General features: G+C 39.7%; 1 protein-coding gene across 3 annotated transcripts in view; it reads right to left on the bottom strand.

Annotated features, from left to right (window-relative positions):
* The window catches only part of MPLKIP (M-phase specific PLK1 interacting protein), a 60,833-nt gene that overhangs the window by 30,740 nt on the left and 6,491 nt on the right, over nt 1–23,602 (bottom strand). Inside the window, exon 2 of one of the 3 annotated variants that reach the window (XM_030551393.1) lies at nt 20,521–21,756. The exons of the other annotated variants lie outside the window; for them this stretch is intronic. Within the exon in view, the coding sequence (XP_030407253.1) occupies nt 21,553–21,756 (204 nt within the window). The 3' untranslated portion in view covers nt 20,521–21,552. Of the gene's footprint in view, nt 1–20,520; nt 21,757–23,602 lie in introns of those variants that run through there. 3 annotated transcript variants of the gene reach the window in all.

Consider the following 23,602-nt stretch of genomic DNA (forward strand, 5'->3'; position numbering starts at 1 on the left):
AACCAAATCAGGAGATGAGAAAAATAGAGTATGGCCTGGTCTACACTACGGGTGGGGATCGAGCTAAGTTATGCAACTTCAGCTACGTGAATAATGTAGTTGAATTCGACATACTTAAATCGACTTACCGTGGTGTCTTCACTGCAGTGACTGCTGCAGCTCCCCCAATGACTCCGCCTGCACCTCTCACGGCAGTGGAGTACATGGGAGAGCGCTCAGGGGTCAATTTAAAATCAACCTCCACTGGATTTATTGGTTTCCGCTGATCCGGCAGGTAGTGTAGATATACCCCATATGACTCTGACCACCACAGTATCCGAATGCCTCACAATCTTTAGTCTATTTATCCTCACAATAGTTCGGGGAGAGAGAGAGAGAGAGAGAGAGAGAGAGATGTGCTACTACTTTTATTTTGCAGCTGAGGAAATGAGGTGCAGGGAGACTACGATATACCCAAGGTCAGTGCAACCTGTGGCAAAGCAGAGAACTGAACACAGGCTTCCTAAGTCACAGTCTAGCACCTAAAGGATGGTCCAGTGGTTACTTTGCCTGTGTCATGAGACTGAACGCAGGGATGAGAAGTTGTTTCATCAGGAGAAATGTAAGGAACACACATCTGTACAGCACTGATTAATTTGTTCTTAATTTTTAAGAGCTGAGACGAAACGTCAGTCTTTTCCCTGGGGATTGTCTTTTCCCAGTGATTCTAAAAAAGCTGGTTCTCTACTACTTTTCCTAAGACAATAACCTTGACATTTTGAGTGGTAATATTTCTGTGTCCAAATTATATTGTAAAGTGACTTGCTCCAGGTCACAGAGTGTCAGCATTACCAAACTCATTATTTTATACTTTATCCTTTTGAAGTGTTGGGCATTTAACAATTTCTATTCCCTATACCAGACTGACATGAAGACATTTATCACATAGAAGAAAGGATGATCCAGTGGTTAGGGCACTAGCCTGGGATTTGGGAGACCTTCATTCAATTCCCTGCTCTGTCACAGACTGTGTGACCTTGGGTAATGCAGTGTTGGGTAAGTCACTTAGGCCTAAATCCCTTTTGAGGATGAGCGCTCTGGTCTCTCAGGGCCTCAGTTCCCCATTTGTAAAATGGGGATAATAGTTCCCTATTTAACAGGAGGGTTGAGAAGATAAATACATTAAAAGACTGAGGTGCTCACATACTATGGTAATGCGGGCACAAAAGTATCTAAGATAGATACATAGAATCTGCTGAACTTCAGTTCCACTAAGGACTGGATCTTGTCTTTACAGGTGACATTCTTCCTCAGTTTGGTTTCCCCCCCATTTGGATTCATTGTATAGTCATCCAACATGCAAAGAAACCACATGAAAGAAACTGTCCAACTCTATGATCTAATCTACTCAAACTACTATTTATGGTTAAGATGTTAGGACCTTTTAATTAAGTCAAAAGCTGATGAACCATATAGTGCTTGCAGTTGACTCTGCACCTTCAATGATAAAACAATGTACGTTTTGAAATATTTAGTAATATTTTTTCTACAGCTTAAAAAAGGTGCCACCATTATGGAAGACAAATCTTGTGCAGCGTCTGGTTTCAGCCTGTACAAAAGCAATTGCCAAAATGGACAGACCAGAATACAATCCTACAGGAAATTCTTGCTACACAACACAGAGAAGTGACCACTAATTCTGATTGGGTTTCATACCTAAATCAAGTTCTAGCTACATTACTACTTGAACATGATATGCAGCATGAGCTATCCTACTAATTACAAAACTAAATTAATCACAAATGAGTCCATTAACTTAATTGTTAAACAAAGACACTACTGGTCTGGGAAACTGCTGCTTTTTATTACTTACTTTTATTATTGTAAATAACTTTAAATTTTGTCTGACCCCCCCCCACAAGAGAGAGAAAATATCTAAACAGATTTTTATTTTGTAAATTTAGTATTTTTCACAGTGAAAGATGTCTGACTAGTTCAGCCTTCTTTCCATTCTGATCTTAGTTTTACTGGTATTCTATTACCATTTAGACAGTGGTTCTCCACCCTTTGGGGCTCAGGATCCATTTGTAAACCTTGATGGCCTCTCCCAACCCAGTAAATAGCTTAAAAAAAACCACAACACTTACTAAATATTTCTTACCCACAATATATATCATAGCTACTTTAACATATGTACTAAATAAGTACACCATGTATACCATAGCGGCAACTTCAGAGACTCCTGTCCAATGGGATGACTGGGCACTGTGCTCCCTACTCTGGGCACTGCGGCTTCTGGCATCAAAGCACAACTTACCCACGTTTGTGAATAGCATTGTGGTTACACCACCATTCGGGCAGCTAGACCAAACCTGAGCAGTGCTAGAACCCAGTGCATTGGATTGCAATGCCTGAAGTGGGGAGCCAAGCCCAGGCAGCCTCCTGGGACTTGGGCCACAGGAGCTGCTGCTGTGGGGTGAGTACAGAGTGGGCTCTGCAACACTACTGGGCAAGGCCTCCCTCCCCCACTGTGGGCAGGACCTGACCCCTCCCCCACAGCTTCTCACAGCCCACCAGGAGCAAGACCTGCTCTTCCCAGGCCTCCCACATTACCATGTTACACATTCTGGTCATCTACTTTTCAGCTACAACCCCATGAGTTGAGAAACTCTGATTTAGATCATATAGCGTTCAAACAGCAAAATCCAGAGGGTGCTAGAAGCACAGTGGAAGTGCAAAAAAGATTATCCCTCCCCTCTCTACAAGTCAGATTCTCCATTGGCTAGATGCACTTCTTCTCAACTGGCCACTTAATTGGGTAGCCTGGTGAGAGGCAGTTCTTTTATCAGGCTACCTGTGTGGAGGAAACTTCCGCTATATCTAGGCCACAAGCAAGCAAATGCTTGAGAGGTTAATTAAGATTAGCAAGCTCTTTGTGGTAGGGAACTTGTCTCTGACACTCTGCTAGTGCTAAGCAAACAAACAGCCATGAGAATTCTTCTGAACTATGTTCCCCAAAAGTGCATGTCAGAAACCAAAAACAACAAATACAAACAACTGCAAAAATGAAGGTAATTGAACAGAAACCCAATATACATATATTACATTGTCAGTCTCTATGAAGGGGTTCTGAATATTTTTTTTAAAAGTGAGCTTTCAGGTTATTTGGTGATACCGTAGCAGCAAGGGTAAGAATGGCACTAGATGTATACTAAATTTTGTTGTGTGTAGAAAACAACTTACCTTTATTAGTTTTTGGTTTCTTAAGATCCCTTTTGTAGTTGTGGATTGTAGATTCCTTCTCTGAGATGTCCAAGCACACACTATGCTTGTATTGTCACAGCCAGCATACACTAGCAAAGGACACTGGAGTAAAGCCACAGAAGGATAGGCAAGTTCGAAGGGGGTTTATTTTAAAATTATGACATTTGCAATTAAAATTGTTTTACGCCTTTTGATAACATGAAAACAAACTTTGCAAACCGTATTTCTTTGCATTAAAAAGTTCATCCTTTGTTCAGCCTCCATCATTAGGTAAAAAGGTAACTTTCTGAGTTAGCAGATTTCATTAAATGTGAATATGAGAGGCTAGAAAGGCCATTCAAGAGAGTGTGTGAGAGAAAGCATCCCAGTCTTTTGCTCCAAAAGAAAGACAGCACTGCAGTGTCTGGAGTTGTATAAAATGGAAACCAAGTATGAAAGCTATCCTGCCAGACCAATGAATGAGGATGACTGAGGCAAAATAGAATAACTGATTTTGCTTTACTGATTGTAATGTAAAGCAGCATATGGCCTTTTTCCAAAAGAGGAATTATTTTAAATATGTGGCTGGACTTTTAACTGGCAACTTATATTAACTACTATTTATACCACTACTTCAACTAGCTATCAGTGCATGCTTCCAAAGTGTTTGTATAAGGAATTCCATACAGTAATAAAAGGGAAAAGGGAGATGCAGTTTTGAGGAAAGATCTGGATAGCCATGCTCTATTACTAAGTGTTCCTGGAAAAGGATAAAAAGGAATTGAGTACAGAGAACAATAAAGTTGGCAGATATCCAGACAGGGAAGTAAGGAATAGTCTGGATGGATAACTGGTGGAACATTACCATTTATGTTGACACACACTTCTGATGTAGATGGAAGCAATTTACCATACTCTTTGATGGGGAGAAATATCACCAGAGGGAAAAATCCAAAACTGCAAAGTATTTCTTGGTGAGACAGCCAGATTTCTTCCTTGAAAACTTGTTAGCTTTAATGGGATGGGGGGTGGAGAAGAAAAAAATCATACTACTAATTATCCTCCCAGATTTTTAAAAAACAAGTTTGACCTTGATCCTGCAAACACTTTAAATATGTGAGTACCTCAGTTGGCTTCAATGAGACTATGTGCGCTTAAACTTAAGCATGTATGTGTTTGTCTTTTTTTTTTTTTTTTAAATGCAGTCTCTGGAGTCTTCCGAAACATCCGAGTGGAGTGCTATTCAGCCAGAATGGAGAAGGGGTTCTCTTGTCTTTGGCTGCTGAAGTCTTTTGAAAGACTAGCGCACGCCTTTCTAAAATTATTTCGTGTTCTTGGGGACTGGTTTAGTTCAGGAGTTCTCCAACTTCATTGCACCGTGACTCCTTTCTGACAACAAATTACTACACGACCCCAGGAGAGGGGACCAAAGCCTGAGCCCTCCTTAGTCCTGCCACTCTCAGGCTTTGGCTTTAGCACCCTGGTCTAGTCCTGCCATGCTGGGTGGAGGGGTCAAAGCCAAAAAGGTGTCAGCCCCAGACACGGGGCCTGTAGCCTGAGCCCTGCTGCCCATGGCTGAAGCTCTTGGGCGTTGGCTCTGGGCCCCAGCAAGTCTAATGCCAGCCCTAGCAACCCCATTAAAATGGGGTTGCAACCCACTTTGGGGTCCCAACCCACAGTTTGAGAACTGCTGGTAGTTGATAGGTGGACGTTACTTACAAAAAGGATTTTTGGATTTCCAATCCAGGTACTTTTCTGGTACCATTAAAGCAAGGGATGAGTGGCTGTAGGGCTAGAGCAGTGGTTCCCAAACTGGGATTCGTGAAAAATTCCCTAATGGTGGCCAGAGCTGTCCCTAGGGACCCCAGGGCAGCACCGCTACAGCAGCCAAGAGCCCTTGGAGTTCCAACAGCTAAGCAGATCAAAGCAAGCATATCTATCACACTGAGGAGATTTAAACTTCAAGACTCTATATAAGAAATGGAAAGGGAGGGGGCTTTGTTTTGCTGTTATTAAAATTAAATAGACAGCTAGTGTTTTTTAAATTATGAAGAACAAGTTTAAGCTTTGCTGTAACGTGCCTTGTTTGTCTGGACTGCTCATGACCTGAATGCTTCTGTAGGAGGAACTCTTTGAGTTGTCTTCTTAAATACTTTCCTGCTGTTTCACATCTGATACTCCTTGATGACACATAAGCCTGTTATAAGACAAGGTTCCTATTCAAAGTGATATAAGCTATGAAAGTGAGATTTTGGAAGAGTGTTGCCGTTTTCAGAATATAATAAAAATACTGTGATAAATAAATAATAATAGTGTGTAATAGGCATGTCATAAAAACAAATTTTATATTTCCAAGGTCACTGCTTTTATAATTTATACTCAGTAAAGGTGCAAATCCCTGGAAATCATTTTTAGGAGGGGGTTTGCAAGATTTGACATTTTAGTGAAAGGGATTCACAGGTTGTTAATGTTTGGGAACCACTGAGCTAGAGGATACAATTTAAAGTATCCAAGAGGCATTTCATTTTGCAAAGGGGACCAATATGTACTGGGGCACAAATGAGAGTTCTGTGACTGAGTGAGGAAAGTTGTAAATGCAACTATTTTTAGGTGCCCAGCATGGTAATATATGTAGGAAAATTCAAAGCCAATCCTTTCCTGCAGTAACAAGACATGAGTAACCACTCTAGCTATAGTTCCAGTAGAAGAAATCAAATAATTCATACATTGATTAAAGTGTGACACTGTCTTATTATTCCATCAGCATACTATGTGCACGCCAGCCAAGGAAAAAATATTGAAAGAGAAAAGAACTCTTTTTACTGTTAGTTAAGTGAGCTCCTGTAGCTGTAAGATGCCATATATACTTGATGCAGGAACTGACAACATTCAAATCCAACAGCAATAGTCAGTTAAAACATTTCAACTAAGGCTAGTTTACCAATGCAAAATCTACTGTTCTTAAGATCAGAACTCACATAATTAAGGCTTTGCTGCTGCTGTCACCAATGAGATCCATGAGAAATTTCAGATGAAGAATGCTTATTGTAATGGAACTGAGATCTTTAACAAGGCAGAATCAACATTAGTAACAAACAATAAGTTTTGATTCTTCTTGGTCCCAGGATATTAGACACACAAGGTGGGGGAGATATTTTATTGAACCAACTCCTGTTGGTGAAAACGAGGTTTCTAACGTACACAGCGCTATTCTTCAGATATTACCCTCACCCACCTTGTCTCTCCATGTTTTAATTCTGACAAAGAGATTGTTTAAGTCACTCAAATTCACCAAAGATTTCATTCAATAGAGCAGCACTGGTTTGCTTGGAGCCTTCCTGTCTTGTTGTAGGATTCCATAGGCTGGAAAGAAGCAGATCTAGTGCTCACATTCAGAGAAATTATTCCTTTAGGCTCCAAATCAGTTAGGTACATAAGACTGAGTAGTTCTATGGACATGAATGATGGCTTTAATTAGGAATTTTAGTAATTACAATTAGTAGGGTTTTTGTTTTTAAATGAGAGCCTCAACAGCAGGTGGTTTGCATTTCTCTTTCTTGAAGTTCCTCTTTAAATACATCATTAGATTAGAAAAAACAAGTCCAATTCAGTGCAACATTAAGGCTGCACAGTCACTAAAAGGCAAAAAAATAAAATAATTAAGGTTCCAACAGTAACATTAACTTGGCTTCATTACACCTACTGTATGTCTTATGATATACATCTTTTTACATCATACAATATTATAGAGAACCAGAAAACAGTCATAAAATAGAATACATAGATGCAACATCTACGTTCGTGCTGTTTTTGAAACCTTAAATTCTGCACTTCCTGACTTTAGGTGACTTTAAGCAAACAACCTTAATAATACATTACATTAACATAATTTTTTCACTTTATTTCTGATTTTTTTCTAAAGAAAAGAAAAAATCTAAGGTAGGGCTAATGCTTAAGTTGTTAACATATGCTGACATCTGTAAACTCTTTCAAGAGCTTAAGCCACATATACAGTTGACTCTAAAAACAACTGGTCTAAAGCTTACATTGTGAGGTTGCATGTTTGTTTCTAAATAATGTAAAATGTGCTCAGTTTACAAGACTTTTTTTTTTTTGTAGTAATCCAATCCTCCTGCCAGAAACCCTGCCAGGCTTGCAAATTCAACTTGGGATCTGAAAGTCAAGCTGTTTTTCTTTCTATCTTATTAACTATGGTCAATAATGAATTGTGCAGAACAATTTCTGTCCTCTGTTACACCTGTGCAACTCCAATGTTATCTTTACTTTCTTTCACCCTTAACCTCAATAGGGTGAGGCTACAATCTTGCAACTCTCACATTTAACAATTCTATTGATTATGCCCCAACCCAGTATGGAATCTAGCCAAGTCTTCTAGTGATTCTGCAGTATTGATAAGAATAAAAAGTACTACAAGTTTATCTTACTAAATTAAGTAGATATTACTGAAAAAGACATGGAGCAAGTCCATTAAGTAAGAGAGGACAATTTTTACAGAGTTACTCGAGACTAGAGCAGTGGTCTCCAACCTTTTTCGTCTGGCAGGCGCCAGATGATGAGCCACAGAAGACCGTGGCGGTGGACGTGCATCCACCAAAATTCCACTGACAAGCAGTGTCAACAGGCATCACCGCCGAAATGCCGTCATCCAGAGGTGTTGCCGCAGAAAATCGGTGGCATTTCAGCAGTGATACCTCTAGATGATGCAGTTCGTCTGTGGCATTTTGGTGGATGCTCGTCCACTAGCCAGTATGCAGGCGCCTGCCGGCACTGCATTGGCGACCTCTAGACTAGAGCCTCATACTAGAGGCATCTGGCCCTCAATATACACTGAAAAGTGTACATGAAAAACAAAACAACCGTGCACTTAAAAACAAAACAAAAAATATGCATGTACGGTATTATAACCTTAAATATAGCACCTATCTAGTGCTTGTTATCAATTTTTATGTTCATTATATAATGAAAGCGGAATGCAGGTGTTTTGCAATTTAGACTAGATTGTTAGATTTATGCATGTAATTAATATGACTGGATAAGAATTATTTATATGTAAAATTTTGCATATGCAACTGCTTGTGTGCTCTTCTAAAAATGTGAGCCTTAATATTTTCTAAAATGTTAATGTACATGTATTGTAAATTCCTTTGAATTGGCTTGTAGAGAGTAACATGGCAACAACTCATTGTTTATATTACTTCCATACATGTATCACTTAAATCAAAGGACTGGTGACTAGAAGAAAAAGGTTTGACAGAGGAAGAAGAAACTGTACCCTTTTTTCTTTTTATTTTGAATCAATTTCGTACGCTTAAGCTGTATACCCTTACTGTTATGACATGGGGGGAAAAGTGTGTTCCAGTATAAAACACAGCCTGCTAAAAACTTTTAATGCAACAATTCATGGTAAATTTGGCCACTGTAAATCACATCTGACATGTTCAGTCTATCTTTAGACAAAGGCTTTTCTATAGAAAAATGTCCAAAAGTTGTATAGTAAATATTAACTTGAGCAACTAAGGAGTACAGAGAATAGTTATTTCAGAAAGGTCTCACTGCCAAGAAAATGGTTAAACTAATCAAAGTATATTGCTGCAATGTTATAAACATGTTCATATATGCCAAACACACACTCAGGACTATGGAATATATTAGAGAACACTCAGATTTTGCTTTCAGGCTAATGGAAAATAAGAACGCAACAATTTTTTCCATGACACACAGCAACTGGTTGGCTACACTATAGATTTCTTCAGTTATAAAACTTCTGCTTATAAAGAGGAAAAAAAAGCCCCTTAAATTAATGACTAATACTGCTAATGACTGTCTTATTCAGTGCTAATTGCTTGGGAATCCTCCAGTGGAAAATACAATAATTAAACAGATTGCTACCTAAATCATTTCCAGGTGCAGTAAAATTTACTAGTACAAGTATTCCAGCTCTTATTTTTGAGAAAGTTATGGTGCAACCTAAACTTTTGCACTTTCCTCCATGCAAAATTAACAAAAGAAGTCTTATTACAATAATGTAACATTTAGTTCCTGCACAGACTTTAAAAATGGATACTAAGGGTGAAATCCTGGCTCTAACTAAGGCAATGGGAGTTTTATCATTGACTTCAGTGAGGCCAGAATTTCACTTTATATCTTTCAATTTTATTCAAAAGAAACAAAATTCCGTTTATCCAGCACAATAGGTAGATAGTTGTTTTTACTCTCTGTATTTCAAGAGGCTTATTTTTACCCAAATTTCCTAAAATGATGAATGGTACAGATACGTTGACAAGTATTGCACATTTTAGTAAAGAAATCATGAAGATTCTCAATGGTTTTAAACTATTACATGCTAGAAATGTGAGAAATCTCCACTGGATTTATTTTGCAAAAAGATAAGATTGTCTCAGGGCATCTACAAGCTTTTTGTAGCAGGAATGGCAGTCACTTACTAGAAAGATACCCCAGAAAAATAAATGAAAGCAGCTATGCAGGCTTGGACAAGGCTATAGGATACAATTAATGAGCAATTTACATTAGGGAGGGTGCTATGTAGATGCCTATAGATGCTATGTAGACAGCAGAATCAGATATCACAGGTTACAGCTAGCAGTTTTGTGGAAAAAACGTATCAAAAAAAGCTACCAGATTAAAAACAAAACCAACCCTGAAATCAGAAGCAATGTCTAGTAATTAGAGGATGGGACTGAAATTCAATAACTCAAGTCTTATTCCCCATTCTGTCACTGAATATCAGAGAAACCTTGGAACAAAGGCTAGAGTCAGATAGACTGTCTACATTGCAATTAAAAACCCATGGCTGGCCCCTGCCAACTAGCTCAGGCTCATGGGACTGTTTAATTGTGGTGTAGACATTTGGGCTCAGGCTGGAGCCCAGGCTCTGAGACCCTGCAATGGGAAAGACCAGCCAAGGGCATCTAACTGCAGTGGGACTTAGGCATGTAACTGCCTCTTTTAAAAAACTGCAGCTGGGTTACCACAGATTGAGAACGTTGTGCATGTCTTGTGGGAAACCCAACTACAAATCCCTCTCCTACCCGATTTGAAGCAGGGACTTGAACCTAACTTTTCCACCTCCCAGGTGAGTGCCCTAACCACTGGGCTATAGTCACTCACTCTCTCTGGCCCAATGAATTATGTACAGAAAGTGGAAAAGTTTCACCATGAGAGATTGAGGAGCAATGCCAACAGCCTATCCATTTAGTGTGCTCAACTGGGAGGTAGAGACCAGGGGTCAAGTCCAAATCAGACAGAGAAAGGATTTGAAAACGTCTCCTACATCTCTGATAAGTGCCCTAAACATTAGGCTATTGGATGGACAGACACGCACGAAATTCCAAAGCTGTCTCTTGTGCAGAATTTAATCCTGTAAGCATGCTCAGAGAACACCTTTGAAATTGGGTTCTGCCGGTAAGAGACAAGGGAATGCCTACTTTGAGAATGCCACTGGGGCTTAGACGTGAGCTAGGGCTCTGAGCAGTTAGTTTGCTGTGGAGTGGCACCAGGATTTAGGAAGATCTGTGCCTGCCTACTGGCAGAAACTTATTCACTATGGGGACTTTAGGCACCTACAGGGTTAGGTGGCAGCTGAGGAGTGGTATTGAGAATGTCAGTGGCACCTAAATATTGGACTTAGGCACCTAAAGAGGCAGCTAGGCACTTAAGTATCTTTGTGGATCTAGCCCCTATCCTTTTATGTTTCCCCATCTGTAAAATGGTGGAATGGGATTGACCTGTCTTAAAAGGACTGTGTGATGCTTAAAGTATTAAAACATTCTGGCTACCTTTGGATGAAAGGTTATATACATAAAGTGAATTTATAGTTAAGAATACAAGGGTAAGAGATTAAAACTATTTATAGTGCTACAAAGGATTTTCCCCTAATTTGTGAGAACTTTTGATATTATCCTTCCTGCACTAGCTAGCCAAGGTGGCAAAAAATCATTGATAATCTCAAGACAATTCTACTTTTGCAGTTTAGGGCAGAAATTCCATAATTTAACTCATTCACAGGGGAGGAGTACCTCATACAAGATTTTAAATCTGTAATTCACAGAGGGACAAAGACATTAGTAGCCCACATGCCTGAGATATCTCTTCAAGCAGATGGTTTGCTTAAGCGGTGCTTTTCAAGTATCAACTGAAGAATTAAACTAAAATTTCTTGACACTAGTCAACTTATCTAATTGGTGCTGCTAAAAAAAAAAAAAAAAAGAAATAGTATCTGAACCCAGGAATAAATCACTCCTCCTTGGCAGGTGCTGAAGGCTTCTGGCAATGGACCCAGTGTGGTTTCACCATGCAAGGGAAGGCAAAATATTTCAGGTGGTAAGAGAGCCAGCGTGGACCAGGAACACTCTGCATTCAGCTCAGCTTTGTGGAGGTGCTTTGGTGCAAGCTGATGAAGGAATGGGGTTGGAGTAGCCTCCAGAGAACAACTTAACAGGTTGTTGGTGGAAAAGTCTTCTTTCCTCTTGATCAACTCCAGCTCCCTTGCCTCTGATGACCAATCTGTAAAGTTTAACAAGCAAGAACTTGAGCCATATAAGAACCTCCCAAAGGTTCTCATTTTCAGTCACTGCCTATTAGCATGGAGGTCAAGTAGACCAGACAGGGAATCAGAAATGGTGTACAGGCTTGTGGTTAAGGGGGCTGTGTGCAGTAACAAAAGTCCCCTGGAAGAATTGGATCCTATATGAATTTACAGGCTTAAGGTCCACCATATTTGCAGAAGATTTGGGGAGATTGAGCTGAGAAACAAACAAGAGCTATCTTTTCCTGTCTATTACAGCAGTTTCTAATGAATATTCAGAGGATGAACAGGGCATCCATCCGATAATGATGAAACAGATGCGGCCAGCATCTAGTCGGGCTCTCATACTGAAGGGTAAATGAGGTGGTGTGGTTTCCAGCTGTAGATGAAAGTTTACTTTGAGAATGATAGAGGTCGGGGGAAAGAGAAAAGCATTGAGACTGATGCTCTTGCTTAAGTATTCCTGACACCTTAGTTTTTGTTTCCACCATGTTGTCAGTTCAGAACTTTCAAACTATTGTAATAAAAATATTCTACATGTTGTACATTAAATATTTATCATGCCATCAAGAGAGTTTTTCATGTGGAACCACAGACTGAGCTTCTTGCCCACTGAAAAGGAAAACCAGAACCTTACCTGTAAGCATAGGCGCCGACTCCATGGGTGCTCTGGGGCTCAAGCATCCATCGAAAAAAAATAAGGGGTGCTCAGGACCTGCAGAGCCAGATTAATCTTTTATGGGCCCCACCCCCACTCGGCCTCTTCCTCCCAAAGCCCCACCAACTGCTCTGCCCTGAAGGCCTGCCTGCCTGCCGCTCGCATGGAGGGAGCCACCCACCGGCAAAAACAAGGGTCAGAGCCTGTGCCTGTAAGTCAGGTTTCTACTATACCACTCTAGACATCTGGTCTGCCAGTATATTTTATGCTCTGCAGGCAGATGTAACTGATTAGCATGGTAAATCTTCTGGCCACATTCCAAAGAACATGCTATTTCTGTCATTCCCTCAAGTTCCTATTATGATTAGCTTATCGGACAAATTAGACAAATTTTCCTAAACAAACTAATTTATACATCCCACAACAAAACAAAACAAAAACTGACTGAACAAGTATTTCCAAGCGAGTTTTGCAAAAACCCTGGGTTATATCCAAGGATTATGGCTGGGATTTTCAAAAGTGGGTGAGTTAGGCATAGAAAGCTAATGGGAGTTGTGTGTTTAATTCCTGTAGGCACAATTGAACTACACCCTAAGTTTCCTTTCTCTGCTCAATTTCTAGAGCAGCAGTGCATATAAAATAAATCCATGTAGCAGAAAAATTGACTTAACTGTTACTTGTTCTGTAAGACCTCTAAGAGCCATACAGCTGTATCACCTGAAGTCCTAACATCTAATTTGTAATAACAGTTACTGAGTAGTATAAATTTTCATGTAATTATCTTACTCATTCTTGGAGAGGCAGATTTTTTTTCAGTCCACTGATCTAGCTGAATGGTCTTCACATTAAGCATGTTAAACCTCTACTATAGCCTTCCTTAATGCATGAAGTAGTCAGTCAGCTCTGGAGGCTTGAAAGATTTCACTTGTATTATAATTTGAAAAAAAAATTTTCAGGTTGAACTTTCATTCTAATTGAATCTGAATTTTAAAGCTTTTTATCAGAAGGAAGAGGAGAACAAAGTGAGGGTAAGCAGATGTTCTTGTTTATACATTGTTTTTACAGAGTGAACTCTGGGATTATTTGATCTCTACCTTGTCACTGAATTGAGATGAAAGGAAATTTGCATCAAAGAACTACTAATTGCTCCAAACCCTCTGCTGAGGAGATGGATATTATGAATGCTACTTGCCAGGACAAAAAGTGTAGACAGCAGAGAAACAGTAGCTAAAGATTCAAAAAGAGGAGGGCCAATTCCATTAGCAACTTTATGTTCCATGCAATATTGATCTTTATTTTAGATGCTATCCTGAGTAACATCTTACGAGCTAGATGGGTAAAACTGTCAAATAGGAGAACGGTAAAGCTGGGCTTTAATACACCCAAATGCAAGGCCATATCTAGGAACAAAGAATGTAGGTCACACAAGACAGGAGCCAGTATCCTGCAGTGGAGTGACACTGAAAAGGATTTAGGAGTTATGACAGATAAACTGAACATGAGTTACCAGTGTGATGCTGTGACTAAGAGGGTGAATATGATCCTTGGATGCACAGGCAGAGAAATGTCAAATAGGAGTATGGAGGTGATATTTATCTTAGCATTAGTATGCCACACTGGTGAGATCATTACTGCAATAATGAGTCTAGTTCTAGTGTCCACATCTCAAACGAAATGTTAAAAAATGGAAGGTTTAGGAAAAAAAGCTCCAAAAATGATTTGAGGTCTGTAAAATATGCATCAGTGAGGCTTAAGAACCTGTATTTAGGTTACTGAAATAAAGGTAAAGGGGTAAACTTGATCACCATCTACAAGTACCTACACAGGGAAGAGATCTGTGATAGTAGATGGCTCTTTTATCTAGCAGAAAAATGTATAACATGATCCGATGGTTGAAATCTGAAGCTAGACAAATTCAAGCTAGTAACGAGGTGCACATTTTTAACAGTGAAGCTAACTGACTGCAACACCTTCAGTTGGGATGGTGGATTCTCCATCCCTTGAAATCTTTAAATGAAGACTGGATATCTCCCCTAAAAGGTATGGATACAAATCATTAACACATTTTTATTCTTAGTAAAACCTTTACATAGCCTAGATTTAGGCCTTAAATTGAAAGTGATCCTCTCAAGATTACTGCCTACTTCCTTAGTTTAGTGAATTTAATGTATAAAGAACAAGCCTGGCAATATCTGCTGCCAAGGAATATGCTAATATAGAATAATTTATATTGGAATGGAATCCCAGCTCAATTGCTGTTTCTACCATTGACAGTACTCAGTACATAATTTGTTTTCGGAGGTTAAATGTTCTACAGGTAAAAGAGCTGATCCAGCACTCCTTACTGAATTACATGAGTCTGTTTTGAAGTAAATAGAAACTTTGCTTGAATAAGGAGCACACGATGAGGCTGAAATTTTAAAATAGGACAAGGACTATTATAGTGTAAGTAAGACAGGGAAGGATGAACTATCTTGTAACAGCAGCTCAAGAATTTTTCTGCCCTTACAAGTAAATCTGGTAATTTGAGGAACTGAAACATTTAATTTACCCCTTTTGGGAGAGTGTGTGTGTGTGTGGCCTGGGGGGGGAGGGGGAGGAGGGATAGTCTAACCTTTTTGAACTCTAAGAGGGATTTTTGGTGCTTGAAAGTTGAATATTGACTTACTTTTAGAATCTACAAGACATGCTGTTTTTAAACTAAAAATAGAAGCTGTTGAGTCAAGTTGTAGTCAGTCATTTTCCATATACAGCAAATATTACAGTGTAAAAGTGGTTTAACTTTAGCATGCCACTATTCAATGTAAAATAAAATAGTTAATCCATCATTTTTGCTGAAGAGATCATACAATAAATTTGATGGTTTCAACTAAGGAGAGGCAGAGAAAATATTTTCCATCCAAAGACAGTCTTACAGCTATCAGTTATAAAGTTCACTGCTTCACCAGTTGAACTGGTTTGAGCATAGGCCTGCTAAACTCAGGTTTGTGAGTTCAATCCTTGAGGGAGCCACTTAGGGATCTGGGGCAAATAATCTGTATTTGGTCCTGCTAGTGAAGGTAGGGGGCTGGACTCCATGATCTTTCAGGGTCCCTTCCAGTTCTATGAAATAGGTAACAGAGCAAGAAGCAGCACCTATAACTTGTCTCAGACTGCGGAAAGTCTGCAGAACTCCATGCCTCTGTGGTATCTGCATACCTCCACGGTGTTTTAGGAAATGAGCTGCTCTCCTGCCTGCTTTACAAGCCTTGTGGAAACCCCTTTGGCTAGTGATCCCTGTATTCTTATCTTCTCCCTTCCCAAAAAGTTAATATTCAATTTCAAGGATAGGATTTTCAAAAGCACTTGTATCAGCCTAATTCTGCTCCCATTAAAGTATACAGTAAAATTTCTATTGACTTTATTAGGAGCAAAATCGGGCCAACGCATGTAATTTTGAAAATCTCACCCCTGACTGTAACAGAATAAATCTGTACGTGTGCAAAAGTTTTACAAATTACTAACAACAATTTATATCAGTATAAAACTTGTGCTTACAGATTGCATGAACACTGACAGGCAATGCAGGAGTCACCTGCCTAGGATTTATTGCAGGGGAAGAAAATTGGCCAAGGATTTCAGGAGTGGAGTTAGTCAGGACTAGGGAAACAAATGCTTTAACCACCACCTTCCTGCCCATTCCTACCCCCCCAAATAACCGTACACTTCTGGTGGAGAAGTCTAACTGATGTTCAAGTTCTCTTGCCCATAATGTTAATATAACAATATAGGTCAAGATATGATATTTTGCTTAATATACTTAAATCTGCATCAAGATGCCCCAGCTCCATTTCCAACCCTTGGACTTTTGCTTCCCTATTTACATTTTTTTAAAAAACCTCACAAATATTAGTGAAATGTATATTTGTAACAAAAACTACATGCAAAAATTAAGGTCAGGCAATTTTACGTGCACTGAGAACAAGAATATTGTTAAATTGAAAGAAAGTTGATTTTTGTTCTGGGAGCGGATTGGAGAATGATATTGGGCATGAACGTTGCTATAGTTTAAGATTTCCTTGCCTTAGTGGTTATGTTGTAAGAAAAAAACTCAACTGGCCTATCTTAACTAAAGTAGATGACTTTGTGAGAATTATACCTAAACAAAAACAAATGGGCATAAAATCCAACAAATGATTCGTTGTAATACAATCAGCAAAGGATCCTGTGGCACCTTATAGACTAACAGACGTTTTAGAGCATGAGCTTTCGTGGGTGAATACCCACTTCGTCCCACCCACGAAAGCTCATGCTCCAAAACATCCGTTAGTCTATAAGGTGCCACAGGATTCTTTGCTGCTTTTACAAATCCAGACTAACATGGCTACCCCTCTGATACTGTATAATACAATGGATCCCTCCATCCCCAAAGACAGCATGAGAGGGAAGTGCTGCAGTTAGGAGGAAGAAGAACAGGATTCACTTAAATATACATCTGGACAAAGATTATAAGTCAGTTTAAGTTGATTCTAGGCAGCCCTATCTAATTCATGATCTTTTAAATGTTTTGTATTTGAATCCAGAACAACTGTTACTATTAAATTGTATTTGCTGGAAAGATAAGAGAAAAAGTGTTTGAACACAGATGAGTGGCACAACTTGCAAACTTATATCCCAGGGAATTACAAACATGCTTAAGGTTTACTCATATAAACAATCCCTTTGGAGGTCAATGAGTCTATTCACATGAGTAAAGAAGTTAAGCACACAAAGAAGCCTTTTCAGAATCAAGGCCTTAAGATTATTATTGGGGGGAAAACAACTTCAGTTAGCCATGTTCGGAGTGTTGAAGTGTCCCCAAAAATTGTAACTGACGAGAAGTTTTGTATATTCCTTCTTATTTCCTTCTACAGGGTAGCCTTTTAATAAAGGAAAAAATAGGATCAGTCCCATCAGGGTAATCCACTGGCAGGCCACCAGACGGTTTGCATTTGTACAGCCGTTCACAGCTCCCAGTGGCCACGGTTCGCCGTTCCTGACCGATGAGAGCTGTGGGAAGTGGCAGCCAGCACATCCCTTGCCACAGGATGCCGATCACTGTCTTCTAGCAAATAGCTAATATATTTCATTACTCACTCATGGTTAAACAATAACTTTGACAAAGAACAGTAAATTAAATAGCCACTTTCTGATGATTTCATTGTTGAATTCATTTCATGTTCATTGTGAGAATTGCTTAACATTTTGGGTGCTACTTTAACAAGTTTATTAATAAATGTAACCCAAAGTAATGACAACTATTCACACAAAATCAAAACCTGAATTACTTTCACAATAGCTAAGTAACATACACCCTTTGGGACAGATCATCAGTTGGTGTAAATTGGAGATGATAATTTAGACCAACTGGGAATCTGTACCTAAATTCCCTGTAAGCTGCACGGATGTGCAGCAGCCTATTTAGTGCCGTGCAGGCTCTTAGGGAACCTGCCCAGAGACCTGCTACAGCCAGGGGAGGGGCGTTCCTCCCTCAGCCCCCAACTTGCAGCAGGAGGGAGGCCTCTCCCCCAGCCTAAACTCATTCTGCAGCCCAGACCCAGGCGCTGTCCAGGCCTGCTGGGGTACCTATTCTGCAGCCCCCAAGCTCCTGGGGTGGGGATAGGTGCCTCTCCCCAGCAACCCAGGTGCAGCTGCGGAGAGCGCGCGCTGGGCAAGTTCTCGCTTCCCACCATAGCCCCAGAGCATCCTCCTGCACCCCATATCCCCAGCCCCACCCCAGCCCACCAGCAGGAGCCCTCACCCCCCGCAACCCCAACCTTCTGTCCCAGGCCTGAGTCCCCTCCCACAAGAACCCTTCGGACCCAACCCCACCACATGAATTTTGTTATGTGCACCAATATGAATGTGACATGCCACACATCATCTCCATATTGGTGCACATAACAAAATTCATTTTGCATATGGGTGGGAAAAAATTAGAGGGAATACTGATCTGTAGCATATGTAGTGAGAGCAATAACAATTTAACTTCACAGTGAATATCAGTATGTCTGATTAGATATTTGCGTCAGAGCTTGTCAAAAGTAATTGCACTACTCTGGAGTTATGCAAAACTTGAAAAACTGAGTTAACAGGAAAGCTCCATGAACAAAGGACTGAAGGCAAACACAGTAGGGTAGATAAATAAATTTATCAATTCTACGTAAATAAAACAGACCTAAACATAAAACTTACCTTAAAATGTCTGAAGTCTGCTAAGGAACAAACATTCCCCATATCCTTATTTTTTCCTTAAAGGAAGAGTCCACTCATCAACAAAAACACAGGCACCATTTTTACAGCGCTCATAAAGAGGGGAAGCCTGGGTGCATTGTCTATCAACTACTATTCTCAGAGCCATTCTGATATCATGCATAAGCTTCATAAACAAATAAGGAAGTCATGTATTCCAGCCCCATTAGAAGCAGGTGAAGAAGGAATGTTTGCCACTGGAAAAACAGCAAAATCTGTAGTGAAACAAATGTTTTCAAACTACAGAAAATACATCAAAGCTGAAAATTGGCTTCAAGTACATTATATTTACAGTTATGAACAAGAATTCATGCATTTTAGTCACAGCTATTTAATAATGACATTTTGAAACACTGATCAGTTTATTGTAGAGTAAGACCACCAAACTATTCACACTGTAAGTGCTTGGTGGAGTTTGAGGAGTTTAGCAAAAGATTATGTTTACATTTATATCCCTTGCCAATTCTTGGCTGAGTTATTGGAGTCTGGCAGTTTGATGTACTTTATCATAAATATAGGTCCAAATCCTGACATGCACAGGAGCAGCAGCATAATAGATGGCACTGTTGAAGGCCTGTATTAGTTTAACAATACTTCAAGATATTTTCCTGAAAATTTCTTTTTTTTGGAACAGCAACTACCTTCTCTGAAGTCTGAGACCCAAATCCAGAGGTAGCTGGGGTGAACTGTAAAGCCAAAGTTAAAGAAATGCATCTTTACGCAGTACAATGGCAGCTGATGTTGGGCTATTGTAAAGCAGTCCCACCTCTTACAGTGTCTTCTGTTACGAATCCTTTCCCTTCCCAAACCCAGTTTCTTCTCATGTCTATAACTGGGAACATTTATAATTTGAGTCTCTGAAGAGTATCAGATATCACCGAATCTGTTTCCCAAGAGCATAAAGCATGTTATTAAAAAGAAACTGCACTGAATTATGTATTGAACAGAAAAAGAAAGTTGAATCAGTAAAGCATCCCATTGCTTTTTGTTTGAGCTTTACAGCCCCATCAGATAAAAAAAGCAAAGCTTAATATTTCACATTTCATGAGGGGTACATTTAATTGTTTTTAGTTCTATAAAACTTTCCATGGCTTATTTTTAAGTCATCTCAGTACTGCTGGTATGCACTGTGGATAAGAACAAGGACAGTCGAATGATACATCACCAATAGCTGGTTAACCAAGGACCAATTTTGATTCTGGACTGAGGGTTTAAATATTCTTGACATCAAGCACACAGTATGGATGAATTCTGCAAACATTTAAGGGCTATTTCACATTCCTCACTCAAGCAAAACTCTGATTATTTGAGAGCTACAACTTAGCAAGTTGTATTGAGTAGTGTCCTAAGCAGACATCCATGAATGCAATGTGTGCACACACAAAAATCAGAGTATGTGAATCTTACAACTACCAAGGTCATTTTCCTGAAATGTTATGAAGCACCCAAATTTAGTATCACAATTTAAAATAGACCTCAGACTTCCTTTACTTTAGGAAGCTCTCACCCATAATCTATATTTAAAATCCAGCATAAGGAAGGTCAAAAACAAAATACTGATATTTCCAACCATAACATCTCAAGTATTTTGACAGTTCTTAGACATTACTACATGCATAACAAGTCACAGAAAGGGCTTGTTTAAACATGGTTTTATTCCCTATTTATTCTGGAAATAAGAGCATCCACACATGGAGTTAATCAGGGATAACTCCAAGTGTAGATAAGCCCTAAACAAAGCTTTCATATGACACACAACCCATCAGGAGACAAAAAATGGTAAAAAGGCTCTTGTAGGCAGAGATATTAATCTCGTTTCTTTATCCAAGTCAGAAGAGAGTTATAAATGCTAATGGACAATTTAAGAATGAAGTGTTATGGTATGCACTGAATTCAATTATTTAATCATACAAACTGAGTTTCATTCATCACCAGATCTACACTATTCTAAAAATTTGAGCAAGATGACATCTTTGTATTCATTTAATTATCTAATGTTTATGTGAAAGTTAATTTTTATTTGCCGGAAAACAGATTTGTTTGCTATAATCCATAAATCTCTATTTTGTTTTCAAATATGAATCCTTTAAAATGCAACCCCCAAAAAACAAACAAACAAAAAACAAAACAAAAACACACAACCCAAACATGATTACAGACATTTATCATTCAAGAGCTGGTTTAACAAATTAAACTTTCCAAATACAATACATTGGTTTCCTGAGATGGCTAAAACTCATGTTTCACTTATTTACACTAGAATTAACAAAAAATTGTGTACAAAATCAAAATTTAACCACAGAATACAAGCATTATATTTACAGAATATAACTAATTTCACTAATTACTTCTTTGCCAAGTACACCTTAACAAAAAAGTCCTAAAATATTTTTTTTTACATTACAAACCAAGGATTTACAAAGGTTTTTGTTTTTTTGTATTTCCACACTTCATTCTAAAAACATTGAAACATAAAAAAATACCACTTCCTAAAGGAGTTAACAATAAAAGTTAGGTTAACTATCTGGCATGGAAGAGGTAAATATAGGGAAACCTGTTTTAACAGACACAAATCAATCGCTGGTGATTAAAGAACACTTTGTTCTTCAAAGCTGGTAGGCACTTCCATGTAGCCAGAAATGTGTATTATCCACCACTACTTTTCCCTCCATACATAAAAATATCCAATGCAGTAAAAAGAAGTCAGATAAAAGGGTGGACATTTGTTCAAATAAAAGCAATAGCTAGGATCTTGATTACGGTTCATTTTGTGTAGGTGTAAAGATTTTGTCCCAAAGTTTTCCTGACAGATGGAGTTATTTGGCTTTTAGAAACATTAACTGAAATACCTCCCTTTTTTACCAGTATATGTTGTTTGCTCACTGCTGTATTGTTGGTTTATGTCTGTAACAGAAACTGGCTCTAGGCCAGCCCATGGGTCCTCAAGCATTGAAGGTCTGTAATAGCTTTCCACATCATTAGACACTCTTTTCCCTCTGCCATGCGCTGTACCAAATGGAGTAGATGTCCTGGGTGATCCCTTTGGAAGAAAACCATCAGGTAAAGAAACATTTAATAGACTAATTAAAACGAAAAAAGTTTTCCTCTAATGTAGCAGACCTTTCAAATGCCATCTGCTAGTGATAATTACCACTGCCCTAGAGTATCTTCCTCAGAAGAGTTGAGTTTATGTATCAAGGTTCATCACAATATTTTCTTGGGAACGGTGATGTACCATTATACAAGAGTGAGCTTGTCTAAAGTAAATGTTCACTTCATACCTGTATGTAACTGCAGAAAAAAAAAAACTGAGACTGTTTTTAAATAGACTACACAGTCCTGAAACAGATCTAATTTAAAAGCTAAGCAACAAAACAAAGAATAGATTAAGGTTGGAAAGAGTTTACAAAGACCCATTTACAAAAAGCAAAATCTAGACACCACAAAGTATTTAAGAGCTGAGGGTTTAATCTGTGCTGTACAAAGCAGACAAATGCTTGGTCTACACTACGCGTTTATACCGATTTTAGCAGCGTTAAACTGATTTAATGCTGCACACGTCCACACAACGAGGCCCTCTGTATTGATATAAAGAGCTCTTTAAACCAGTTTCTGTACTCCTCCCCGACGAGAGGAGTAGCACTGAAATTGGTATTACCTATCGGATTAGGGTCAGTGTGGCCGCAAATCGACAGTATTGGCCTCCGGGCGGTATCCCACAGTGCACCACTGTGACGGCTCTGGAAAGCGATCTGAACTCTGACGCACTGGCCAGGTAGACAGGAAAAGCCCCGCGAACTTTTGAATTGCATTTCCTGTTTGCCCAGCATGGAGCTCTGATCAGCATGGGTGGCCATGCAGTCCCAAATCCAAAAAGAGATCCAGCATGGATCGTACGGGAGATACTGGATCTGATCGCTGTATGGAGAGACAAATCTGTTCTATCAGAGCTCCATTACAGAAGACGAAATGCCAAAGCATTTGAAAAAAATCTCCAGGCTATGATACAGAGTCCACAGCACAGTGCTGTGTGACAAGCGTAACGGAAAGCCAAAGAATCAAATGGATGTTCACGGAGGAAGGGAGGGGGGACTGAGGACTCCAGCTATCCCACAGTTCCCTCAGTCTCCAAAAAGTATTTGCATTCTTGGCTGAGCTCTCAATGCCTGTAGGGTCAAACGCATTGTCCGGGGTGGTTCAGGGTATATCTTGTCAATTTACTCCCCTCCCCCCCCCCCCCCCGTGAAAGAAAAGGGGAAAAAATCGTTTCTTGACTTTTTTCAATGTCACCGTATGTCTACTGCATGCTGCTGGTAGACATGGTGCTGGGGCAATGAACAGTAGCATCCTCTCCCCTCCCTTCCCCAGTGGCAGACGATACAGTGCAGTAGGACTGGTAGCAGTCCTCATCATAAGCCCGTGAGTGCTCCTGGCTGGCCTCAGGTGAGGTCGGCTGGGGGCGCCTGGGTAAAAATAGGAATGACTCCCGGTTATTCCCGGCAGATGGTACAGAACGGCTGGTAACCGTCATCATAGCAACTGGGGGCTGAACTCCATCAGCCACACCCTTTCATGTCTAAAGAAAAGATTCTGTACTGCCTGGACTATCATAGCCGCGGGATGCTGCGCTCCCCTCCCCTCTACCGTTTAATGTCCTGCCTGGACTATCACAGCAGCTGGAGGCTGCCTCCCCCTCATTTTATCTCACTAAAAAGTCAGTGTTTCTTATTCCTGTATTCTTTATTACTTCATCACACAAATGAGGGGACACTGCAAAGGTAGCCCAGAAGGGTTAGGGGAGGAGGGAAGCAACGGGTGGGGTTGTTGCAGGGACACCCCCTAGAACGGCATGCAGCTCATCATTTCTGTGGGATCTGACACGGAGT

The sequence above is a fragment of the Gopherus evgoodei genome, chromosome 2, assembly GCF_007399415.2.
Source record: "Gopherus evgoodei ecotype Sinaloan lineage chromosome 2, rGopEvg1_v1.p, whole genome shotgun sequence".
NCBI classification, from domain to species: Eukaryota; Metazoa; Chordata; order Testudines; family Testudinidae; genus Gopherus; species Gopherus evgoodei.